Source organism: Balearica regulorum, chromosome 5 (genome assembly GCF_011004875.1).
Source record: "Balearica regulorum gibbericeps isolate bBalReg1 chromosome 5, bBalReg1.pri, whole genome shotgun sequence".
Taxonomy (NCBI): domain Eukaryota; kingdom Metazoa; phylum Chordata; class Aves; order Gruiformes; family Gruidae; genus Balearica; species Balearica regulorum.
In genome coordinates, this window is record NC_046188.1 from 13,831,908 (window position 1) to 13,852,571 (window position 20,664).

A 20,664-nucleotide genomic window follows, 5' to 3' on the forward strand; every position below is an offset into this window, starting at 1 on the left:
AGGAGCTAAAGCCTGTTTAACAATGTATTTTCTTACAGCATTTGCAATGTGGAAGCTAGATGTCTGGTTTTCTCTCTCAGTCTGTTTTCTGTACAGCAACTCTGTCCTGGCTACCTAGACATTAATCAGGTGCTAAAGTAATAGCAGAATACAGGTTAGAAAAATATTATAGGGCAAATAATAACCCAGAAATCTTTTCCTTGGAAGGCCTCACTGAAGCAAGTGGAGCTTGTTGTTAGCACTGTGTAGCACAGGCACTTTTTCTTGACCCAGAAACAAAACCAATCTGCCCTTAATGGCTAGTATCCTTGGGTGTTATCAGTCTTCCAGGATGGTATTAGTCAGTGAGCTGAACTCTGGTGTCAGCTGATAAAATAAATTAAGGACACAGAAGCTGCTGAACTTTCTCTTTTAATCAGTAACTCTAAAACATTTCAAAAATTAACCATGCTATATAATTCATAGAAAAGGCTTCAAATAACTTTGCCATCATCTTTGGGCCCAAACTAGGGGCTGACGGAGAGTCTGAGACTCCTGAGGGTACGCTTGGTATTGCAACCCTTTCTTGGGAAAATCTTAACATGTCTCCTACCGTCTCACACCTAAGCTGGGAGTTAAGACAGATACAGATGCCATCAAACTGAACAGGAACAGAAACAGGTCACTGTTCAGAGCTTTTGAAACCTGCCCCGCTTCCCCCACAGAAGTCACTTGAGCAAGCAAAGACTGAGCACTACTGCAGGGTTAGACCAGGAAACAAGTCTTTCCTACAGAACTCCTCCTCCCAGGATGGAATGGCTTTATAGAAGATAAGTGACGAAAACCTGACGGCTGCTTTAAATAGCCTGTGCTTAATTTCCATTTGCAAGGAGAAGGAATGGTCTTTCTATATCTATTGGAAACTCTCACATATTGCCTAGAAGCAGCACGTCCCATTAGCTTTAGGAGAGCTGGAGAGACTGTTTTTTGCCCTAGTAACACTGGTGCATCCCTCTGGGCAGGGGATGTTCCAGCATCTTTAACACCGGGGCAAGTACGTGCAGGTAGTTGCCATTGGCAACTTTCTCTCTGAAGATAATCAGCACTGTCATATACCCAACAATGTAAAATAAGGGACATCTCTTTGCATTAAATTCTAAACATATGTAAGTCTGTGCTCTACCTCCTTATTCAGCTTATCCATCCATCTCAGTGTCCAGTACTGCAGTAACACTGGGTGATCCTGGACCAGCACTGGAAGGAAGTCTCCCTTTAGCTGTCCAACATCAAACTTGATCTCACTCTCTGTGGGTAAGAACATGGGTGGTGATACTGCAGCTTGGCTGTTCTGACCGACAGGACTTCTGGAGTCCTACTTGAGGCTTCTTGGCTTTTGACACCTGCCGGCTTTGATACCACATATGTCTGAATGCCCTGTGTGTGGCTGGGCCTTTTTACAGCTCAATGTTACTAACTTAATGCACTGAGCTTTGCTCTCCTTTCTTATGCACCCACTGCAGTTGCATGGATGGAGGAATAACTTCGCTTCTCCTGGCTGCAGGCTCCTCACATCATTTCTACCTTTGCTTTTGAATTTCTGCAGAGGTTGGACAATGAAAACTTCTATGGCAGGGTCATCCTGAACCTGCTGTAAAAAGATGCTCCAAACCCTGCCTTCCACATGGCACAGCATGGCACCAAGCCCGTGCCTCTGATTCGTGAGCACGGATGCTTGAAGTGGTTGCTTAAGTGTGATTAACGTCTGCGATGCTTGTGCCTACCTGAGCAGGGGGCTGTTTCCATGGAACAAGCCTTTGACAGGACACACTCTACCTTCACACTTTGTGCAGTGACAGACAAAGCAGATTGTAAGAGAATGAGTAAAAGACGTGACAGAAGACAAACGTTAGTGCTGAATGATGTGATTAGCGGAAGGACAAGCCAAGACAGTTAAGAAGCCAGGCTGTTAGCCAGTACCTAGAAGACACGTGGGATTGTGTGGGGCTCTTAGCTTCACAGCTCTTCACCACTGATGGATTTCTACAGCAATGGAATGAAACGAGACATGAGTTGTGCATGTGCCACGGGGACAGCGTGACCATCCCAACTGCTAGTCAGCCAGAGGGACACCCCGTGCAGCTCACCTAGAAAGTAATGAAGATACAGGCTTTTCAACAGAATTGCTCCTTTCCCATGGCTTCTTCCCAGAGTCTGGAAAACAAAAATGAAAAGTTACTGTTCATTATTTTTTCTCTAACAATAAAAAACCCCTGAAGTTGATTGTCTTATACAGCTGCTTTCATTCAGTGAGGACGAGTGACTTAGAAAGATCCATCAAAGCAGGAGTGCTGAATGAGTGTGGCTGCCTACATTAGAGAGAAAGCATCGGCAAAAATCTGTTTAGTGATCCCTTTAATTAGGGACTGGATAGTTAAACAATACTAAAAAGACAGGGAACTGGAACAGTAGGAGAAAAAGCACAAATCACTCCTATTAAGAAATACAGGCTAATTGCTGCAAGGCTTATTTTAGTACAATACTTACTTATATTTTAAGTTAAAAAGTCTTAGGTTTTTGCCTGCATAGCTGGCAGAAAATGTGGGTGTATCTAAAAGAAGGCAGTGAGACCCCCATTATGCAAATCTCCACAGATTTTATTTAATGTTGCCTACATTTCTAACTTGCAGAACATTCCTGAAAGCTGCACTACATAAACCTTGTTACTGAAAACACTATCATCCCAATTTTCTCCTATGCAAATACTCTAAAATAAAGTGAACTGTTTCAGAGCCTTGAATAACACACAACTTTATACACAAGGGTTTGCTCCTCTGTGAGGTCCTTAAAAGCTCTTTAAAAGAATTATGGGCACTCCCAGGAAATCTCTAGATCTCGTTTCCTCATTTACATGCACCTTTCTGCTGCTTCCTCCCTTTCCCTTGCAAAACACGCAAATCATGGCTTTGTTCCAAAAGGAAGCTGGAATGGTTAAATACTCATTCCCCTGGGAGAGATTTCTTTCAGCATGTATGAAAGCCAAGGCTGATGTAAGGATGAATCTGACTGGCTTGCAGCTTATCTACTTAGCTACAGCTATTTCAACTCACCATAGGAAAAACATATTTTGGGGGCTCCTTAATTTCACCTAGTAACTCTCAGGATCAAGCTTACTGCAGCAAGCTACTAGGTTAAGGAAGGGTAACGGTTTGAGACCCAAACCCCAACTGTGTAAACCAGGACAGCTACACTGCTAAAAGTAAAATAATATAGCTTTTTTCTCTTAGAAGATTCAGATGCACAATCTTGAAGATGCACATCCTCAGCTACGTGTATGGACCCCTTTAACTAAATTGGCTGTATTGTAATTTTCTTGGCTGTGAAGCAAATCAAATACTCACCATTTCTTGCTGAGTACAGTTTTTAAAACAATAGGTATTAGGGAATTTTCCTGTTAGTTACTGCTGCTGCACTCAGAAGTAGGACAATGAACCCAGAGGTGACAAAGACTAGAGTAAGGAGACAACTAAACCACTAGTAGTTTGATTTAATACCTGATGAATTTTGCTGCTGCTGGGTGGGACCTCGTGTACTGGGTGAAGGAGAGGTGCTAGCATCATCCTACAAAGAGAAAAAACAGGACATTACTTAATTCTGGAGGTGAAGCGCAGACTCCTACTTGGGAGACCAGTAGCAGCACAGGTGGTACAAAAGCAAGATTCCTCCAAGCATGTCCAACAGGCACTGCTGCCAAGGTATGGCTCAAGTCCATTTAAACTTTAACCTCTCTCTCCCTTTAGCTTGGCAAAATACATCCTTTTCGTTTTTTGCTAACATAGACGTGTTTTCATGATTCCACTGACTCACTCTCATCCCTGTATACCAAGCCAGGCTGAATTACCACTCTAAAGTGGTGGCTGCTGCTGTTTAAATACAAACCATCTGTTTCCGAAATTTAGAAACTCTCTGTGATGTAGAAACTGAGTCACCTGAAGGAACAGTAGGTCAGATCCCAGCCCTTTAGCCCAGGACAGCCACCGGTATCAGTGAGCATAGTCCAGGTGCTAACAGAATGTAACTAAATCAATCAATATGCCTCCTAAGTAGAAGATTAAACACTACATCACAGGTCTGGACTCTTTTTTCTGGGATTTATGTGTGACAGATCATAAAACATTAACCCATATATTTGATATGTCAATATTCTTTAGTAGCCCTCAAAACACACTCAGGCAAAGCATTAATTGTGCATTATAAAATGGAATTGCACCGAGTTTGACAGAAGATACCCCCACCACAAAGTGTACTCGAGATACTCATTAACAGAGAATCTCTAAAACACCTTTCTAAACAGTTTGGTATTATCAAAAAGTTTGATTGGGGATATAAACTAATGCAGAGCTTCAAGGAGAGAGAACAAGGGGCAGAAAGACAGTTAGCTCCTTAGAAGCTAACTGGTGTCTTACATCTCTGAGTGTATGCTTCAAAACTCATTTTGGGGCAAGATTAAGAGTAATTGTTGCATAGCAGCATCATGGGTTCAATAGGCAAATTCCATGCTTGAAGCATCCCTTGAGGAACATGCAAAAAATATAGCTGCTTTCCTCCTTAACCAGTGCAAGTGCTTTTTCCTGCTCTTGCTACAAACCTCTCAGACTGGGGTGGGACCTGCATTTTCTGAATGGTGTTCCTGCTGAGCAGCTGTTACCTTGACTTTGGAGGGAATATCTCTGTATAGGTGATACGAGGCACACATGATGCTTTATGAACTTGCAGCCATGGGAGAGAGCCTTCACAACGGTACAGGTTAGCAACAGGAATGCTGTATGAGCAGCAACCCAGAAAAGCACCACATGGGAAGGGACAGCATAAATCCTGGCCTCTCCTGAAGCTGGAATGATCTCCCATGCTTTATCATCAGTTCAACAGGTTAAAAAAAAAGTTTTTTAATGTGCGTGTTGAACTCAAAATTGCTGCATCAAGTTCAGTGTAAAGACTAACTCAAATCAGAAGACTTGTTCAAGTGCTTTTGTGGACACCATCCAGACAGAACAGTTAAAACAGAAATTAATCAAAGTTCCCTAAAGATGTTCAAATTCTCTCATTTTAGTGTAAAAGTATCACGAACACATATTTTAACTTTTGAATAGTCTACTGGTTAACATACTGTTCCCCCCCCCACCTCAGAAATGTTTTCTGTGCCCTCTGGGGTCCGAAGTGAGCTGATTCTTGCTTTGCAGGGAAGATAGCAATCCAAAGTTACACCACGTGGTTGATGATCCATTTAAAATATGAAACATGGACTTGATCTCAAGATGACTTGCCAGAAAGTTCAAGGCATCTTCTTAAGAGGCAAGAATCTACTGTACCCTACTACACTTGGATCAAACCGTGAGAAATCACCTATTAGCCTGGTCTGGACAACACCTCACCTATGAATAAGGTGACAATTCTTGTTTACAGAGTGCTGTTCCCCAGAAAGATGGAAACGGTTACATTTAGCTTTTGACTGAATGTGCAAATCTATTCCTGGAACAGTACTGCTTGTCATTGCCTGCCACACACAGTGAATGAGTGCAGGACTTTGGCTTACAAGGCAGCACATCAACATATTTGCAAAAGCACAACAGCGAGGAGTCTTTCACTTACATTTTGGCTTTCCTCTTCCTTTTTGTCAGCTGGCTTGTCTGACTGCGACGCTGCTTTCCTCCTTTGCAAAGGAACACAAGATAGGACACACAGTCAACCCTCTAGAAACACATCCTCCACGTGGGAAGGCTGATTCAGGCTTTGGTGGGAGTTACTATTTACTTATGTCATCCTAGGGAACGCGACAAAGGCTGGATGTGTTTGGTTGCGTAGGACTGGGGTGGAGGTGAGAAATCCAGACCTTGGCGATACGACTCAGGGAGAGGGGTGATATTTTGAGGCGGTGTTTAATGGAGGAACGCAGGGTGCAGAGCATAAGGAAATGTGTCAAAGCAGAGGAAGGAAGCACAGCTGGGTATGAAAGTGTGTGAGAAAGGGACTGCTTCTCTCTAGGAGAGAAGAAGTGGTGGCTTCTGTGTCCTACACAGGAGGAACAACCCAAACACCACAGGGGTTTCTGAGGACCAACCCAACCCCCCCCCCCCAGGTGGCTGAGATGGGTATTGCAGTGATGGCACTGTTCTTGGGCAGCTCTCATATTCTTTTGTCACCTGTCCCACATCCCCTCATCCCCGTTCCCTCCCAAAGAAAGGGCTGTGGCAGTGCTCCCATGTGATGGGAAGACAGTCAGAAAAGCCCTTCAACCCAGGTCCATCCTTACTGGGAAAGACAGGGCACCATTTCTGCTCAGCCAAGACCCCTACTCCCCCAGGATGAGAAAGCTCTGGCTGGAGACCAGGAGTCAGGAAATATGAGTGTGCCAGCCTGGATTTTCAAGTGCCTGTGGTGAGTGATGGGAGATTATTGCTGTCTCAAATCCAATCCAAAGGCAGCAGAGCTCCTGAGCCCTGCAGTCCGAGGATGGTGCCTGCAGAAGCTGAGTGAGGACCTGAGACCCTCACTCTGTCCTGCTTCCCAAGGCGAGGCAAAATTCCCTGAGAAGCAAGCGGCAAAGAGCTGCAATCCACCCACTGGAACAATTGGACATGAAAGTAAACAAAGGTGGCAGTTGTTTATCCCTGAAGAACACATGGTAAAACTTCTTGGTGTTAAGCCACGCTGGCTGAAGGAAAACAAAAAGCAAATTCTTGATTTTCAAGACAGATTTAGGGTCTAAACAGCACTGAAGTGTGCCAGGTACTGATTGTCTAGACATTCAATTTTACATTTCAGACAATTAAGGGAACTGCACCTCTAGTCTGCACATGGATTTTGGTTGTGATGATCCCTATCCTCATCCACCTGCAAACACTATCCTTAGCAGATTTTTTTTTAAACACCAGAATGACAGATTTTTCATTTAGTCTTGATTCTGAGATGGGCAAAATTAATCTCACGGGAAAAAAAAAAATCCCAAGTAGCATTTAGAAAGACTTCTGAGTTTCAAAACACTGCCATGAGTTTGTCAAAGGACTTTTTTTTTCATATCATTGGCAAAAGAAAAGCCTCACTGGATAAACAAATGGGAGGATTTGATGTAAATTTGACAAAAAGACAGAGAGGTAAAACACATGCACGTGTTTGCAGGACACAGTGCTTTGTAGGAATTATTTCCAGATATTCAACTGCATTAATAATTTCATTAGAACAGTAATAATTTTATAGTCTTTCTAGAATATTTAGTTGACATTTCTGTCAACGGTCTGAACCGGAGCCAGGGAAATACTTGCCAGGATGAGAGACCAGTGTTAGATTTATGTCCTGCAACAAACTTAACTGGGCTAGAAATGGTAGCGGTTTGTGAGATAGTTCATTATTCTGCTTGCACTTCAGTCCTGAAGTAAAGGGCTGCTCTCAGGGGGGTCACTCAATCTAGAGAGCACTATTTTATACCACCTGAGCTCTCAGAAGTGTTTTTCTCCATTACTTTCCCAGCATTAGACAGATTCCCTGTTTCTGAGCATGTGGTTTTTTGCTCAGAAAAGGACCCCTGAGATCCCCTGCTCATCACTCAACGATTTCTGTATTGAATGTGCTCAGTTTAACAAACATCTTTTTTACCTCATGGCTGCCAGCTCAGTAAGAGCAACCTGAAACACAGTGCCAGGTTCTTTCTTTTCTCTATGTCATCACCCATAAAAAGGATTTTGCAGCCAAAAGAAGACCTCTCAGTATCAGTTTAACAGCATTTGCCCAGATTGCACCCTTGACTGACACTTGTGTATTTCCAATGACTTCCATGGCTTTGTGACCCAAAATTTAAGAGACAATTCTGTTGCTGTCAGCTCCCCGGGAAAGGATTTGCAGATCAGTTATTTTCAGAGCAGAGGAAGCACGGTGTAGTGCAGGTCTTTTTGTTAAGATACCAAGGAGATCTGGCCCTGAATACTTGAAGACACCAGATCCCACTGCTGAAAGCCATACTTGGGTACATTTTAGACTAGAACCACAGAAATTAGTAGGATTTCTATATCGAAGCATATGAGATGTCCATTTAGCTTGCTTGCTTCAACAGAGCTAGTTATCCCAGCATCTAGTACCAAACCTTATTTTGCTTACAGATGTCATCCAGTTCAGCAAGGTCAGTCTTGATATGTAGCAGGACAAAACAGATCAGAAGTTGAACCAGTAAATAACTATTACAAGCTATTAAACTATTTTAATTCTGAAAAGAGAGAAAATTATGGTATTTTACATTGCTGGTAACTTTTTTATAGTGTTGTGTATTTATTTAATGCTTTCCAAAGGATTGCATCCACAGTTCACGTCCAGAATTCCTTCTGAAATGACCAGGACATCATCTTTGAAGGTTACCACACTGCAGGATTTGCTACAGCAGCTAAACTCTGCCAGGTGTCATTGCTGCAACACCTACGCTTTTGTATCAAAGGCCAGCCGATGCTGGCGACTAACATCTATGCAGGACCTGTCAAATTGCAAAGGAGCACCAAAGAGACCCATTGCTAACCAAAAATGACAGCACCTTGTTCCACAATTTGCTGCAGAGCTCATACTAGTGCTTACTTGAAGTCTAAGTACAAACCTTTTTGCCAGTAATTTATTCATTTCTTCCATTAGTCCTCCTCCACCTCCTCCGCTACTTGTTCGATTGGCATCGCTCTTAGAGACCCCACTGGGGCTGGACCCTCCTGAACCATCTTCTGGCTTAAGACAGAAATCAACATTGGAATTAATGAAAAGTTTCATTTACAACCACACCCTTAATGATTAGTTTTCCTAATTATTAGGAACAGCAAAACAGCGATCACAATCACAGCCCAAAAGCAGAGATAGAATGTGTTCTGCCTTGGGGAGAAGACCCACGTGGACCTTACTAAACCCAGGAACAATGTGGGTGAGGCAGATATATGGGCAAATGATGAAAAAACCCACAGCACTGTTTGTTCATGATTATGTTTATGCATGGTTATGCAACCTTCACCTAAGTGGACACCTATGGATGTGAGGCCTCAGCAGTCTACACTGGTTTTTGTAAGCACGGTGCAGTTTTAATCATTTTTAATGACTGAAAACACTAACAAATAGAACAATGGTAGACTTTGCAGAAGTAATGAAATCCTGGCATGAGAACTTGCAGCCATTTGCTAATTAATATTTTCTGAAGAGCAGAAATTCTACCAAACATTTCCTGCTCAGCTTTATTTGCACTACAATCTCACATTTAATGGTCAGCTGAAGCATGTTTCACTATTTTTCACGCTGGATTTGCAGACCATTGCACCAAACTGCACCAAGCTTTCCTGCAGGGGAGAAGAGCCCATTGGGGTGTCCCAGTGCCATCTCCTTACCCGTTGAACTCTCCTTAGTTTGGCACCAGCCAGAGCCGCTGCAAGCCCTGACATTGACCCATCTTCAGTGCCAGCCCCTTGGCCAGTGCCTGCCGGCAGCGGGGGCGGTGGGGGGGGCGCAGCTCCCATGGGTGGCGGAGGGACTGGGGGGGGTGGCGGAGGTGGGGGCCCCCCAGACGAAGCAGGGATCACGGCAGCACCACTGGGATGACCAGGTGGAAGTGCTTGGCCTGAAATGCAGAGAATGCAAATTAGACATGAAGCGTGTACACAAGGTCACATTCCTGCTCCCAAGGCCATGACCTGACTGTACAACGGGTGAGCAACGCAAGGAAGCACCAAGCACACAGAAGAACCAGAAATGGTGGTTGCATCAACAGTTAATCAGCTACGGTTGCATCCTCCTGTAAGACCCTGTCACTGATAAACTAGCCTTCTCCCTCCTCTTCTCCCTGGCTGTGCTAGAGTTTTTTAGACGTATGAGGAGAGGCTGAAGTCCCTTGGTTTGTTCAGCCTAGAGAAGAGGAGACTGAGGGGAGACCTCATCGCGGCCTACAGCTTCCTCACGAGGGGGAGTGAAGGCGCAGGCGCGGATCTCCTCCCTCTGGTGACCAGTGATAGAACTGAGGGAACGGAATGAAGCTGCGATGGGGGAGGTTTAGGTTGGATATCAGGAAAAGGTTCTTCACTGAGAGGGTGGTTGGGCACTGGAACAGGCTCCCCAGGGAAGTGGTCACAGCACCGAGCTTGACTGAGTTCAAGAAGCGTCCGGACAACGCTCTCAGTCATATGCTCTGATTCGGCTGGTCCTGTGTGAAGCCAGGAGTTGGACCTGATGATCCTTATGGGTCCCTTCCAACTCAGGATATTCTATGATTCTATGATTCTATGATTTATTCTGTGCCGAATGAAACATGGACAAGACTTCCCAGTTCATAAGTGGCACCTTCTTCTGCTCCTCTCATAACTTTCTACGTGGACATAACAAACTACATCAGCCAACTCCACAGACTTCGGTTAACATCAGCTTTTCCCAGAATTGTGGGCTGCAGTGACACATCCCCTTTCTGTTGAAAAGGAGGTGTGTGGCCTCAGCCGGTCTTGCAAAATAACGGGGAAGAGTCCAGCACGGGGAAGAGTCCAGCTCCAAGCACCCCGAGGTTCAGCAAAGTCCCTCAAAGCAGCAGCCTGCTGGAGGGGCCAATGGTGGGTAACTCCGTTGCTGTGTTATGCCTGTCGTAAGGGGTCAGTTGAACAAATACACGCCCTGAGGGTATTTACTCATGTTATGCCATTTCTGAACAGGCTGCTCTTGATACATAATCACAGGTTCAATTGTTTGGTGTTATTTTGAAAGACAGGCGGGTTTTGACTGAGGAATATTTGGAAACTGTATTTAACATTAGCAGCCTGGTTTTCTTCTTATCTAGGTTTTGTTACAATACTGGCTTATTTCTGTGGTTACTTCTGCCATTATTTCACACTCCCAATTCCACTCTTGAAATGAACCATAGCTGCTATCAGAAATACTTTAAACGTTTCAAGCCCTTTTTGGTTCATGAACATAATAGCTAGTAATTCATTGTGGGTACAGTTAACTGTAATTGCAAAACTACACCCACCTAATTAGAGGCCAGCCTGAGGCAAAAATTGAACTGAGTCAAAATAATGGACTGATGTGAGTTTAAAATAACTTTATTGAACTAAGTGGATTTCAAGGACTTATATCAGCTGAAGGACTGAGCCTCCAGTGGTTGCAGTAATATTTTTAGCAGAAAGTGAAAGGAAATGTCTCCGTTTTCTTCCTTTTCTAGGCACATCATTTAAGCATTATATGTGGTTATAAACAGGAATGGATCCAAGTCACAAAACGTATAATCTGAATTGCAAATAGGCATTACTCATAACTGCTCTAACTCCGCAGGCTTCAGATGAGCGCTAGAAATCGAGACCATATGCAAAGTGACAGACCCAAGCTCTTGATCTGCCTGCAATGAAAAAGGTTTGCTGGAATAGTTATAGTGACAAGCCCTCAACTATAAATGCAGTTTATATCAGGAAGAGAGTTTCTAGAACAAAATAAATTACACAAGCACAGGGGATTCTGGGTAACTATAACAAAATCCTTGTTATATCTTTTGCTGGTAACAGAAATACCACTTAAGAAAAAGAATAAAAATCACAACCTCTACCAATATTGCTACACAGACAAGTCTACTGCTGGCCTGGCCTCCAGCTTCAGAAGAGCCCATCCACTACATTTGGATCAGCTGAAAATAGGTTCTGTATGAAGCTCACTGCCAAATGCAATTTGACTCTGCTGAATGATAAAAAACTCCTTCTGGGCTAATACAGTAAGAATATGCATTGCAACAACCCAGCTACAGGGCGCTGGTCCTGTAATTCTTGCTTTTTGCCTTGCTTTTAGCTCAGAAGGTCCCTGGACCAGTCCTGAGTGCTTTCAATACTTTTCCACCTTGGTTTCAGAAATCATGTAGAGCAGGAGCAGCCTTAGGTCTCTCAGCCCTCTTTCTAGCAGTGACGGGCAGTGCCAATGGGGCTTTTGAAATAGCTGAAAGCTAAGGCTTTATACAGGTCGCAACTCATTCAAAATCGGTACTTACTCAAGTGGGTAATGGCTGATGAAGTCATGTAAGGAGGGCTCCTCCTGGGCATAGTCACCTCAGACACAGCAGCATAAGGGGGAGGCAATGGAAGACAGCGTGACGTGGGCTGACACCACTGCTGTGCAGGACGAGATGATGGATGGGAGGATGGGGAGGGAGCCTGGCCAAAGGAGCTGGGGGGGCTGGCAATGGTGGGCAGCGGGGAGGAAGGTGCAGCTCCTATGTGTGGAAAGAAGGACCCGTCCATGCTTTTCACCTGGGTCCCAGAGGAGCCTAAAGCAATTTGTTCTTCAGGATGGCCATTCAGAGGTACGTTTGCTGAGGTCTCCTGCCCTGCTTTATCTGTGGATCCCTTGGCCCTGTCAGGCAGGACAGGAATCACGGGCAGGATGGTGGGACCAGGTGGCTGCAGGATGTCACCTCTCTGTGGATGTGGTACGTTTGTGATGGGGCAAGCAGAAGACCAAGGAGAGCAGGAAAGAGAAGAGCGCCTGAAAGGCTGGCGAGAGGCAAAGGGAAAGTGGGAAGGATGGGGAGGTGGTGGAGACAGTGACATTCGCCTGATGCCTGGTGTTATGGTCCTGCGGTTTGGGCAGGCTGGAGGGGAGGAACCTGGGGCTGTTGGCAGTTCGGAGGCCGAGTGCCTGTGCAGGAGCTGCGGGGGCTCTCTGGCTCTCCGCAGGGATCTGAAAGAGGACTGACTAGCGGGCTCGGGGACAGCGGGTGTGGAAGAGACAGCACTGGCATGAGAGGTGTGTGGGGGCACAGCACCGGGGGAAGGAGCACCGCAGTTACTGCAGGCAGGAGGAGGAGACTGGGGCTGAGAGGGGGGAGAGCACACGCTTATCTGAATGGTGGAAACTAAAAGAACAGAAAAGACAAATGAAAAGAGTAAGATGGGTATGTAGTGAGGAATGAAACCAAGGCAAAGCGGAATGCAGAAAAAGGAACCGCAAAGTAAATGCAAACAGAAACTTGAACAGAGCAAAGAGGAGATGGTGCAGGCACTGGCTCGGGGGTTTCCAACCCTCGGCAGAACCAGAGGGCTGTGCAGAGCAGGACCCTGGCAGCACGGGACAGGCTGTGTGCTCCAGTGCCAGTGAGGCTCCTCCAAGCCTTGTGTGAATCTGAGTCAGGATCACAAGCACCACTCTTGCACTAGGGGCAGCTGCAAGGGATACGATGAACACAGTGGTGGCCACCTGGTAGCCAGGGAGGGGACAGTCAGAACTCCCGGGAGCCACGTCCTTCTCTTTCCAGATGCCGAGGCAGGATTTTGGCTATATTCCCTATGCAGAACAGGACACAGTGATCTCTGCCCTAACAGAGTCCAGCAACTTCTGTCGCTAAGGCATGTGTGTATGTCTTAGCTGGTTTCGAGTCAAAAGCAACTAAAAAGTTGTAACAACTGAGGAAAAACATTTCACTTATGTGGCCAGATTAACTGAAAAAAACCTCCCCAAAACAAAAGTCCAAACACAAGATGGCCATCTTGGTTCGCTTGCTGCCTTCTTACACAGAAGCGAAGCCATGTTTTGTAGTTACAAGCTATTCCTGTCATCTTTTCTCTCAGCTTTGTGCAACTTATTATGCTATAGAAGATTTTCGTAAGCTCATTAAATATATATATATATTTTTTCCATTAAGCTCACAGAAGACTCCTCACATCATGACCACAAAATCCCCACTGATGAGCATCTAGAGGTCTATTTTCCTCTGCACTGTCATTTGCTCTGTGCTGCAGAGCGATGGGGAGCGCCTGACCTGGCACATCCAGCACCTCCACCCTCCCTGCTGACATCCCCCAGCAAAACAAAGTCACTCTTGCGGTGGCCGTGCTACCTGTTCTCGTGGATGTGGAAGAAGCACAGCCAGGCTCCCCTGATACGCCTAAAATCCCCCTCAGCTGTACAAGTTTTGCCAAGCACAAAACCTGGCTAGCTCTACCTGTGTGCCCTGGGCCTGAGCCTCTCTGAAACACCACAACCACGACCAAATGCATGTAAGTCTCTAGCTGAAAATGCTTTAAAATCTAATCATAACTATAACCACTTTTAGCAGTATAGCTCTTGTATAGCACCATGCAAAACCCAACTACAGCTAGAGGACACAAGCAAGGAGAGATTCTATCTGCTTGGTTTGATACGTGCCTGTGGTAGAGGTTCTTCTTTCCAGAGATTCCTGGCGCTGTTGCTGTTGCTCCATCACTTGTCTAAAACAGCAATGAAAAAAACCTTGGTCATTATGTATTCTTTATTATTTTGAGTAAAAGCTTTATACACTGAGAAGCACTCAAGCTGTATGTCTTCTGTGCTCAATCTGTATTTGCTCACAGAAATGCCATTCCCGTGAGATGGAGGTGGGTTTGATTTCACTTGCCCTGGCCGCAGTGGTGCCGTTGCATGTGTTGGACAAGCGTAACCATGGCTGTCCTGCACCTGCGGGAACTGCAGGGGCTGGTTGGTTCATTTAAGATAACTCCTCAACGGGCTCTGCAGGAGGAGTAGTCAGTGCCCCAGGTCCAGGAGAACACAGCAACCGCGTATGTTGTTAACCTGAAGTGCATGAATGTTGCAAGGGAAGAGTATGGGGTGTCTTGCATAAAATGACAGTCTCAAGTATTTTATGGATTGGGATCCCAAAGGATTTGTAGTTAAAATGAAAATATAAGGATGCTTGATCTGCATTTAGGCGCTGACTGTACAAAATCTGGTTTGTCCAGCTGCACAACCTGGCTGACAGCCTGCCACCTGATGCCCCAGCACAGCCGCCCCTGTGCTGGTCCCAGCATGGCCATGGGAACCACGATCGCTGCATTTCCTCCACAAATGCAGATCACAACATTGCACTGCTGCTTTTTTGGCACCTTTCTCCCCAGGAGCTGCTGCTCCCGTGCTACCCAGGCCTGGTGTCCCATAGGGAAATGCACTGCCAAGCCTTTTCCCAGGGTCTGCTTTCCGGAGATGTGCAGTTCCCAGGGTCTATCAGCAGAGGTCTTCTCTCGCACGCTTTAGCGCTTCTGCAGAAAGCTGTCACTGACCCCTACCACAAACCCTCCCCGGCATTTCTCTTGTTAAAAAGATTGAGAGCTAAAACCGAGACTATTTGCCAGGCTTTTTACCATGCACATGGATATGGACTAAAGATTTCACCAATAGTAAAACACAACTCTGAAATTACCTTACTGGAGCACTTGGTAATAAGGTTTATTATAATTTTCTCCCATGACTTCTAGACCAAGTTTGCCTTGAATTTGTTCCACATGTTTGGGCCAGTCTTAACTGCATAGATATTTCTTTTTTTCTGTAACAACTTTACTTCATGGTCTGTACAGTAAGGCGAGCTTAACTCTAGGTAACACTTCTATTTTGACACCTTATCTAATATTTTAGAGACCTCACTGTTACATCTTTACTTATACTTTCCTTAGTCTGCAATTTTAAATAATTCTATTTTCTTACATACAAATAAAAGACTTTTTAGAAAAAAGTCCAGAAAAATAAAGTTATGTTATCTAAGGAAAAAAGAATGTCTCAATTTGCAAAACAAATTTCTCATATTTCAATTCTAATTCAATAGATGGGACAGTAAAATCCACAATTATAATTATTTGCTGTGGAGGGATCAATCCTAAACTGGGTTTACGTTCAGGACATGCAATCCATCGAACACTGGCAATTTCTAGAAAACCATTATAGGCAGCTGAGAAAATTATTATATGTGCAAAGGGGAAACAGTTTTGAGGAACAGCCTTCGTTGGCTGGTTCAGGTGGTTTCATTTAAGCTATGACACTTTAAACCAAATAAATAGAAATCTTTACTTCAATATATACCCTGGCTCTTACTTAGTTGAGGGGTGAACACATATGCAACAGCATCAATTGCACTGCTACAATTTCAATTGTAAGCACATGTACTAAGAATTTCCTAAGCATACCATCCCCTAACTTGGCTTGGCATTTATTAGTAAAATTTGATGATGAAGAACAACTTGACACATACATTTTCCTCGTTAAACCTGGGGGAAATTCTAGGTTTATCTAGAGGACAGACTTGGAAAACTCCAGCCTGACGGACCAGGAAAGAAATATGAGTAAGACGTCTCCAAGTTGTTAGAGCTGTTGCAGAGCAGATACAGGTGCGGGGTGCTCCCCAAAACAAGGGTCAGCCACTGCCATTTGAAGTCATTGGGGTTCATGCCAGCACTGTCCGTCCTGGGCAGAAGCCCTTTATACATGCTAAATGCACCCTCCCACGAGTGCTAAAAGGAGAAGTTCTTACACTCTTACAAAGTTGAATTTATTCCAGTGGAACTAAATAAAGCCTGAGATTGCACAAGGCTGCTTAAGGAGTATGCAAGGAGTAAAGTACAAGAGGGGACAAACTGCACTCTGAATTAAAAATATATTAACATTTGTGGAAAGGTCTCTAAAAAACCTTTTAAACAGACAAATTTGTAGGCTAGTTACCATAACTTCATTTCCTTTCCTGCTTATAAGATGTCAAAAAAAGCTAGGCCTAAAATTAGGTCTGCTCTATGCTTAAGGAATGCATCAGCATAATTAAAGCAGAAAATCCTCTAGTGCAGACGCAGTAATATCTAAGTGCATCTACTGGCATAGCTTATTGCAGTCCAGTGGAGCAAAAGAAGCTTTCCCAGAACCATGTGCCCTGTAGCAGTCGAATAATACCTACCCAAAAGGCTTTGACTGTCTCTAAATGAAAAACAAGATTATTTTTTTTTTTTTCTAAAGTAGTTAGGCTGCTCACACTTTAAATGCACAGACTAGACACCAAAATTTGAGGTGTGAATTACATATGGTCTGAAGAATCAGTGATTTCCACTGATTAAGTGAAGAGCTGGGTCAGGCCTTTCAGCCAGGCGGTGGGGGCAGGTGGCATCCCCCTGCCCCTGGGTGAGCAGGAGCTCTCCTCTGACCTGTATGACAGCTCTGCTACCCCGAAGTAAATCTTACAAACCTCAAAAGAAGTATCATTACCCACTGATCCATTTAATAGCCATATGTAAATCCCCACTAAATCTCAGGCCACTTGGAGTTATTCCTAAAGGCGCAGGAAACTAGTTTCCCTACACTTTCCTTACAGTTTTTGGAGGGGGAAAGAGAGAATCCTAAGTACGTACCACAGCCTGTGTAAAGGCCTTGCCTTAAACGACCTACACGTGGTTTTGTGTAGGGACCAGTCAGAACGGTAGCCCTGGAGCATCAATGCAAATGATATATTGCAACACCTCATCCCTGCTGCTCCAGGAGCGTGTGGTATCGAGCTACAGAAGCCACAGGGCCAGGGCAGTCCCTGGACCCTGCAAGGGGGACCTGGCCTGCTCACAGGTTGCACCTACAAACAAAGGCAGAGCCCACCGAGCGCGTCATATCAGATGAACATCCGACATCTTTGGTGCTGAACTGCCCTGCAGGTCTGGTTCCACTGAAATCTTTACAGAGGTATTTATTAACTGAACCAAACACTGGGCCAAGTCCTCTGGAAGGCTAACCGCACTTGCTGATCCCCCTCTCGTTACAGAAGTAAAGGCAGACACTTTATTTAAGCAATGCTGGTACCAAACTTGGAGCAGCGACAGGTCCTGCCGATTTCTGTACTCCAGCGCACTCCTGATGAAGTGATGCTCACCAGCTCATACATGTTACAGCAGAATATTCTCTGGCGTTTCTCACGCAGTAGCAGAAACACACTTGCAGTGAGCAGGAATATGGGGAACAAAGGCGCTTTTTTTGCGTGCACCAGCCTGTGCTTCAACAAGTAAATGCAAACTCGTTTAGAGCAAAACATTCATGAAAGGAACAGCACGTGGTATAGGAAGTAGCCATAGACAACCTGGGCCTAAGCTATTACTGTGAGGGTATCTGGTCCCTCAGATGCTCCCTGGGCAATGGGACTGTCAGCTGCCAGCAGGTGATCCAGAACAGGACCAGGTTAGGCTTTCTTAATGTGCCTGAGAAACACACACTCTACAAATTGCTTTTAAACATGTTTTGTCTTTAACTCTGAGCATCACTTGCCTTTGAGCAAAGAGTTTACCTAGAGCTTCAATTCACCTTTTAGAAGTCATTATGGAATGATTAGCAGTAATTACATAAAACTCAGAATCAGCTTAAAACGGGTTCAAGTAAAAAGAACAGTACTTGATGAGCAAGGACTGCACGTTCATCCAAGTTACAAACTAGACCTCTACCATAACTGATTAACTCACCTTCTCTGTGCTTCCATCTCATCTGGAGATGGCCCATTCTGGACCTGGCGCTGGGCAGCTGGACCTACAGAAAAAATGAGAGAATGCTATTAGGAGAGAAAATGTGGCCAACTTTTTCAAAAAACAGTGCCACTCAGATTAATTGCTTCTCCATCTTACTATGAGAGATAAACCTCAAACATTACTGTCCTCTCTTTGCTTTATTTTTTTTAATTCATTTTTTCCTATTAGACAAATCATCGCCTCCCATAAATTTTTAGTCCCACTGGGAGAACCCAACGGCTAAATGTGTGAGCAGATTTGTCCAGAAACTTAGCATCGTGGTAGCTGCAGACTACATACTAATGCCCTGGTGACGGTGAAGACCTGTAATGTTGCAAAAGATGTCCTGTGGCAGGACAGTCCATCACACTGGGATGCATTTCTGGCTTCTACAGTTGTAGCCTCTCTGGATTACTCTGTGCTTGCAGAGTATGAGCATGTGAGCATACAGGCTAGCTAGCGCTCCTCTGATGCTGAGCTGGCATCAAGAAGCTACCTGATGGAAGGTGCAAGGAGATGCAAAGTTAAACAAGCCTTCTACAAAGGTGGCTTTTCTTTATACAACTTGGCTGGTCTTCTGTTTCTGGAGGATCTACATCAAGCTGAGCTTTCACTGGCATTCACCAACAAAACCCAACTACGCATGTCACCATTTAAGTCACATCTCCTCTCTTTACTCCGATCATTTAATCTCTGTTCTTGGACATTTAATCAAGTACACTGACACTACATACCATTTTCAGAAAGAAATAATTATTCTGAAAATAAAAATAATTGTTGGTAACATAAGCTGCAGTAGTCTTGCATTTGGTGGATGGAGGATTGTTCCATTGATTTGATGAGGTGGGTTTCAACTGGGACTAAACAGCTAAGAGTTCTATTAAATGGAACAGCAATTTTCCTGATTAACAGCACTGAGAAACAGATCAGTTATATGCAGGAAATTATTATGTCTAACTTATTTTTTTCATTTTAAAATGTAAAATTTCATCCTTTTAGAAGTTATCCAGCAGGAGCAAATCAGAATTAAACACTCACAAACCCAAATATGCCACTCACAAATCATTAAGGATATTTCTCTCCATTTTCTTTATGTGCTTCTGCCAGGCAGAATGTCATCTGAAAACAAATTTAGAAAGTATGACTGCGTGAAAACAGGAAAGATGGCAGAAAGGCATCGCAGTCAGAAATTCCAGAGTGTTGACTGATCCTGATGAAATTGTGCATATTTTTGAAATGTGTTTAAGGACCAACATTTGCAGAAAAGGAACTCAACACTTTCTGAGAATCAGGCCCATGTATGCCAGTTTTGGGTACCCCAAAAATGGAGCCAGTGACAACCACTAAGTCAAAAGCTCTGACATTTAAAAATATCTCAGGATAGGATATGAAGTGAAGACAGCTCACTTCTTTAATGTCTCACGACTGACAACTTAATATTGTTTGTCACAGGCCTTTGGCAAACTATTTAGACAGAACCGCCATGTTTTGTAAAGATCACACAAAACAATGAATGCGGAGGGAGAGGGTGGTTTTTTTGGAAGCAAGCCCCAGGAAAAAACTTAGCAGGTATTTGGGAAGCACAGAGCAGAAGGCTCACGTGTAGGGAGCTGAAGGTGTAACGAGGATGCCCTGTTACTGCGTGAATGCCTGTACCGTGCGTCTTCACCACTGAAGTGAAAGAAGGCCAGAGCTACCCCTGAGCTGCACGTACAGACTGAATTTAAACTTCTTCTGAACACAGTAGGAATACAGGCAAGATCCCATCCCCAACCTGTGGAATTGGACCAGACTCCCCACAGTTGGCAGTGTCACCGGTTTGGACCCTGGCTCTGATGTGTGCAGGTAAACACACACCTTCTCCTATGCACTTCTGGGTGAAAGACTTTCAAGGCTTAAGTCAGATTACACCTCCCTTACCAGGTAACAAATTCCACCATGACAAGCCCTAGCCATGCCCATCACTGCATATGATTTCATCATGAGAAAACTTCCCTTGTATAAAGACTCAGAGCATCACACAGAAGCCAGCACTTTGCTTGGAAAGAGGACTAAAAGTAGAATCATAGAATCATAGAATGGTTTGGGTTGGAAGGGACCTTAAAGATCATCTAGTTCCAACCTCCCTGCCATGGGCAGGGACACCTTCCACCAGATCAGGTTGCCCAAAGCCCCATCCAACCTGGCCTTGAACACTTCCAGGGATGGGGCATCCACAGTTTCTCTGGGCAAGTAGGCACCAACGTGAACAGGAAAGGCCAGAGGATGAGGCAGCAGAAACAATTCTTCCCTGGCAATAAACCATGTCTAAGTATATAGGAGGCTCTAATGATGCCATCTTAATCTGCTACTTAGGCATGAATCTTCTCTTGGGGCCAAATACCCAGAA

General features: G+C 44.5%; 1 protein-coding gene across 11 annotated transcripts in view; it reads right to left on the reverse strand.

The window, feature by feature from the left end:
* EVL (Enah/Vasp-like) overlaps positions 1-20,664 on the reverse strand; it is a 160,120-nt gene that overhangs the window by 2,496 nt on the left and 136,960 nt on the right. For 6 of the 11 annotated variants that reach the window (XM_075753574.1, XM_075753571.1, XM_075753576.1 and 3 more), the window contains exons 4-10: positions 18,234-18,297; positions 14,152-14,213; positions 9,375-9,604; positions 8,609-8,730; positions 5,626-5,686; positions 3,531-3,597; positions 2,124-2,190 (exon numbers count right to left, since the gene is read on the reverse strand). In XM_075753574.1, the coding sequence (XP_075609689.1) occupies positions 2,124-2,190; positions 3,531-3,597; positions 5,626-5,686; positions 8,609-8,730; positions 9,375-9,604; positions 14,152-14,213; positions 18,234-18,297 (673 nt within the window). Of the gene's footprint in view, positions 1-1,956; positions 2,020-2,123; positions 2,191-3,530; positions 3,598-5,625; positions 5,687-8,608; positions 8,731-9,374; positions 9,605-14,151; positions 14,214-18,233; positions 18,298-20,664 lie in introns of all 11 variants that reach the window. The other 5 variants (XM_075753567.1, XM_075753568.1, XM_075753570.1 and 2 more) reach the window with 1 other exon arrangement.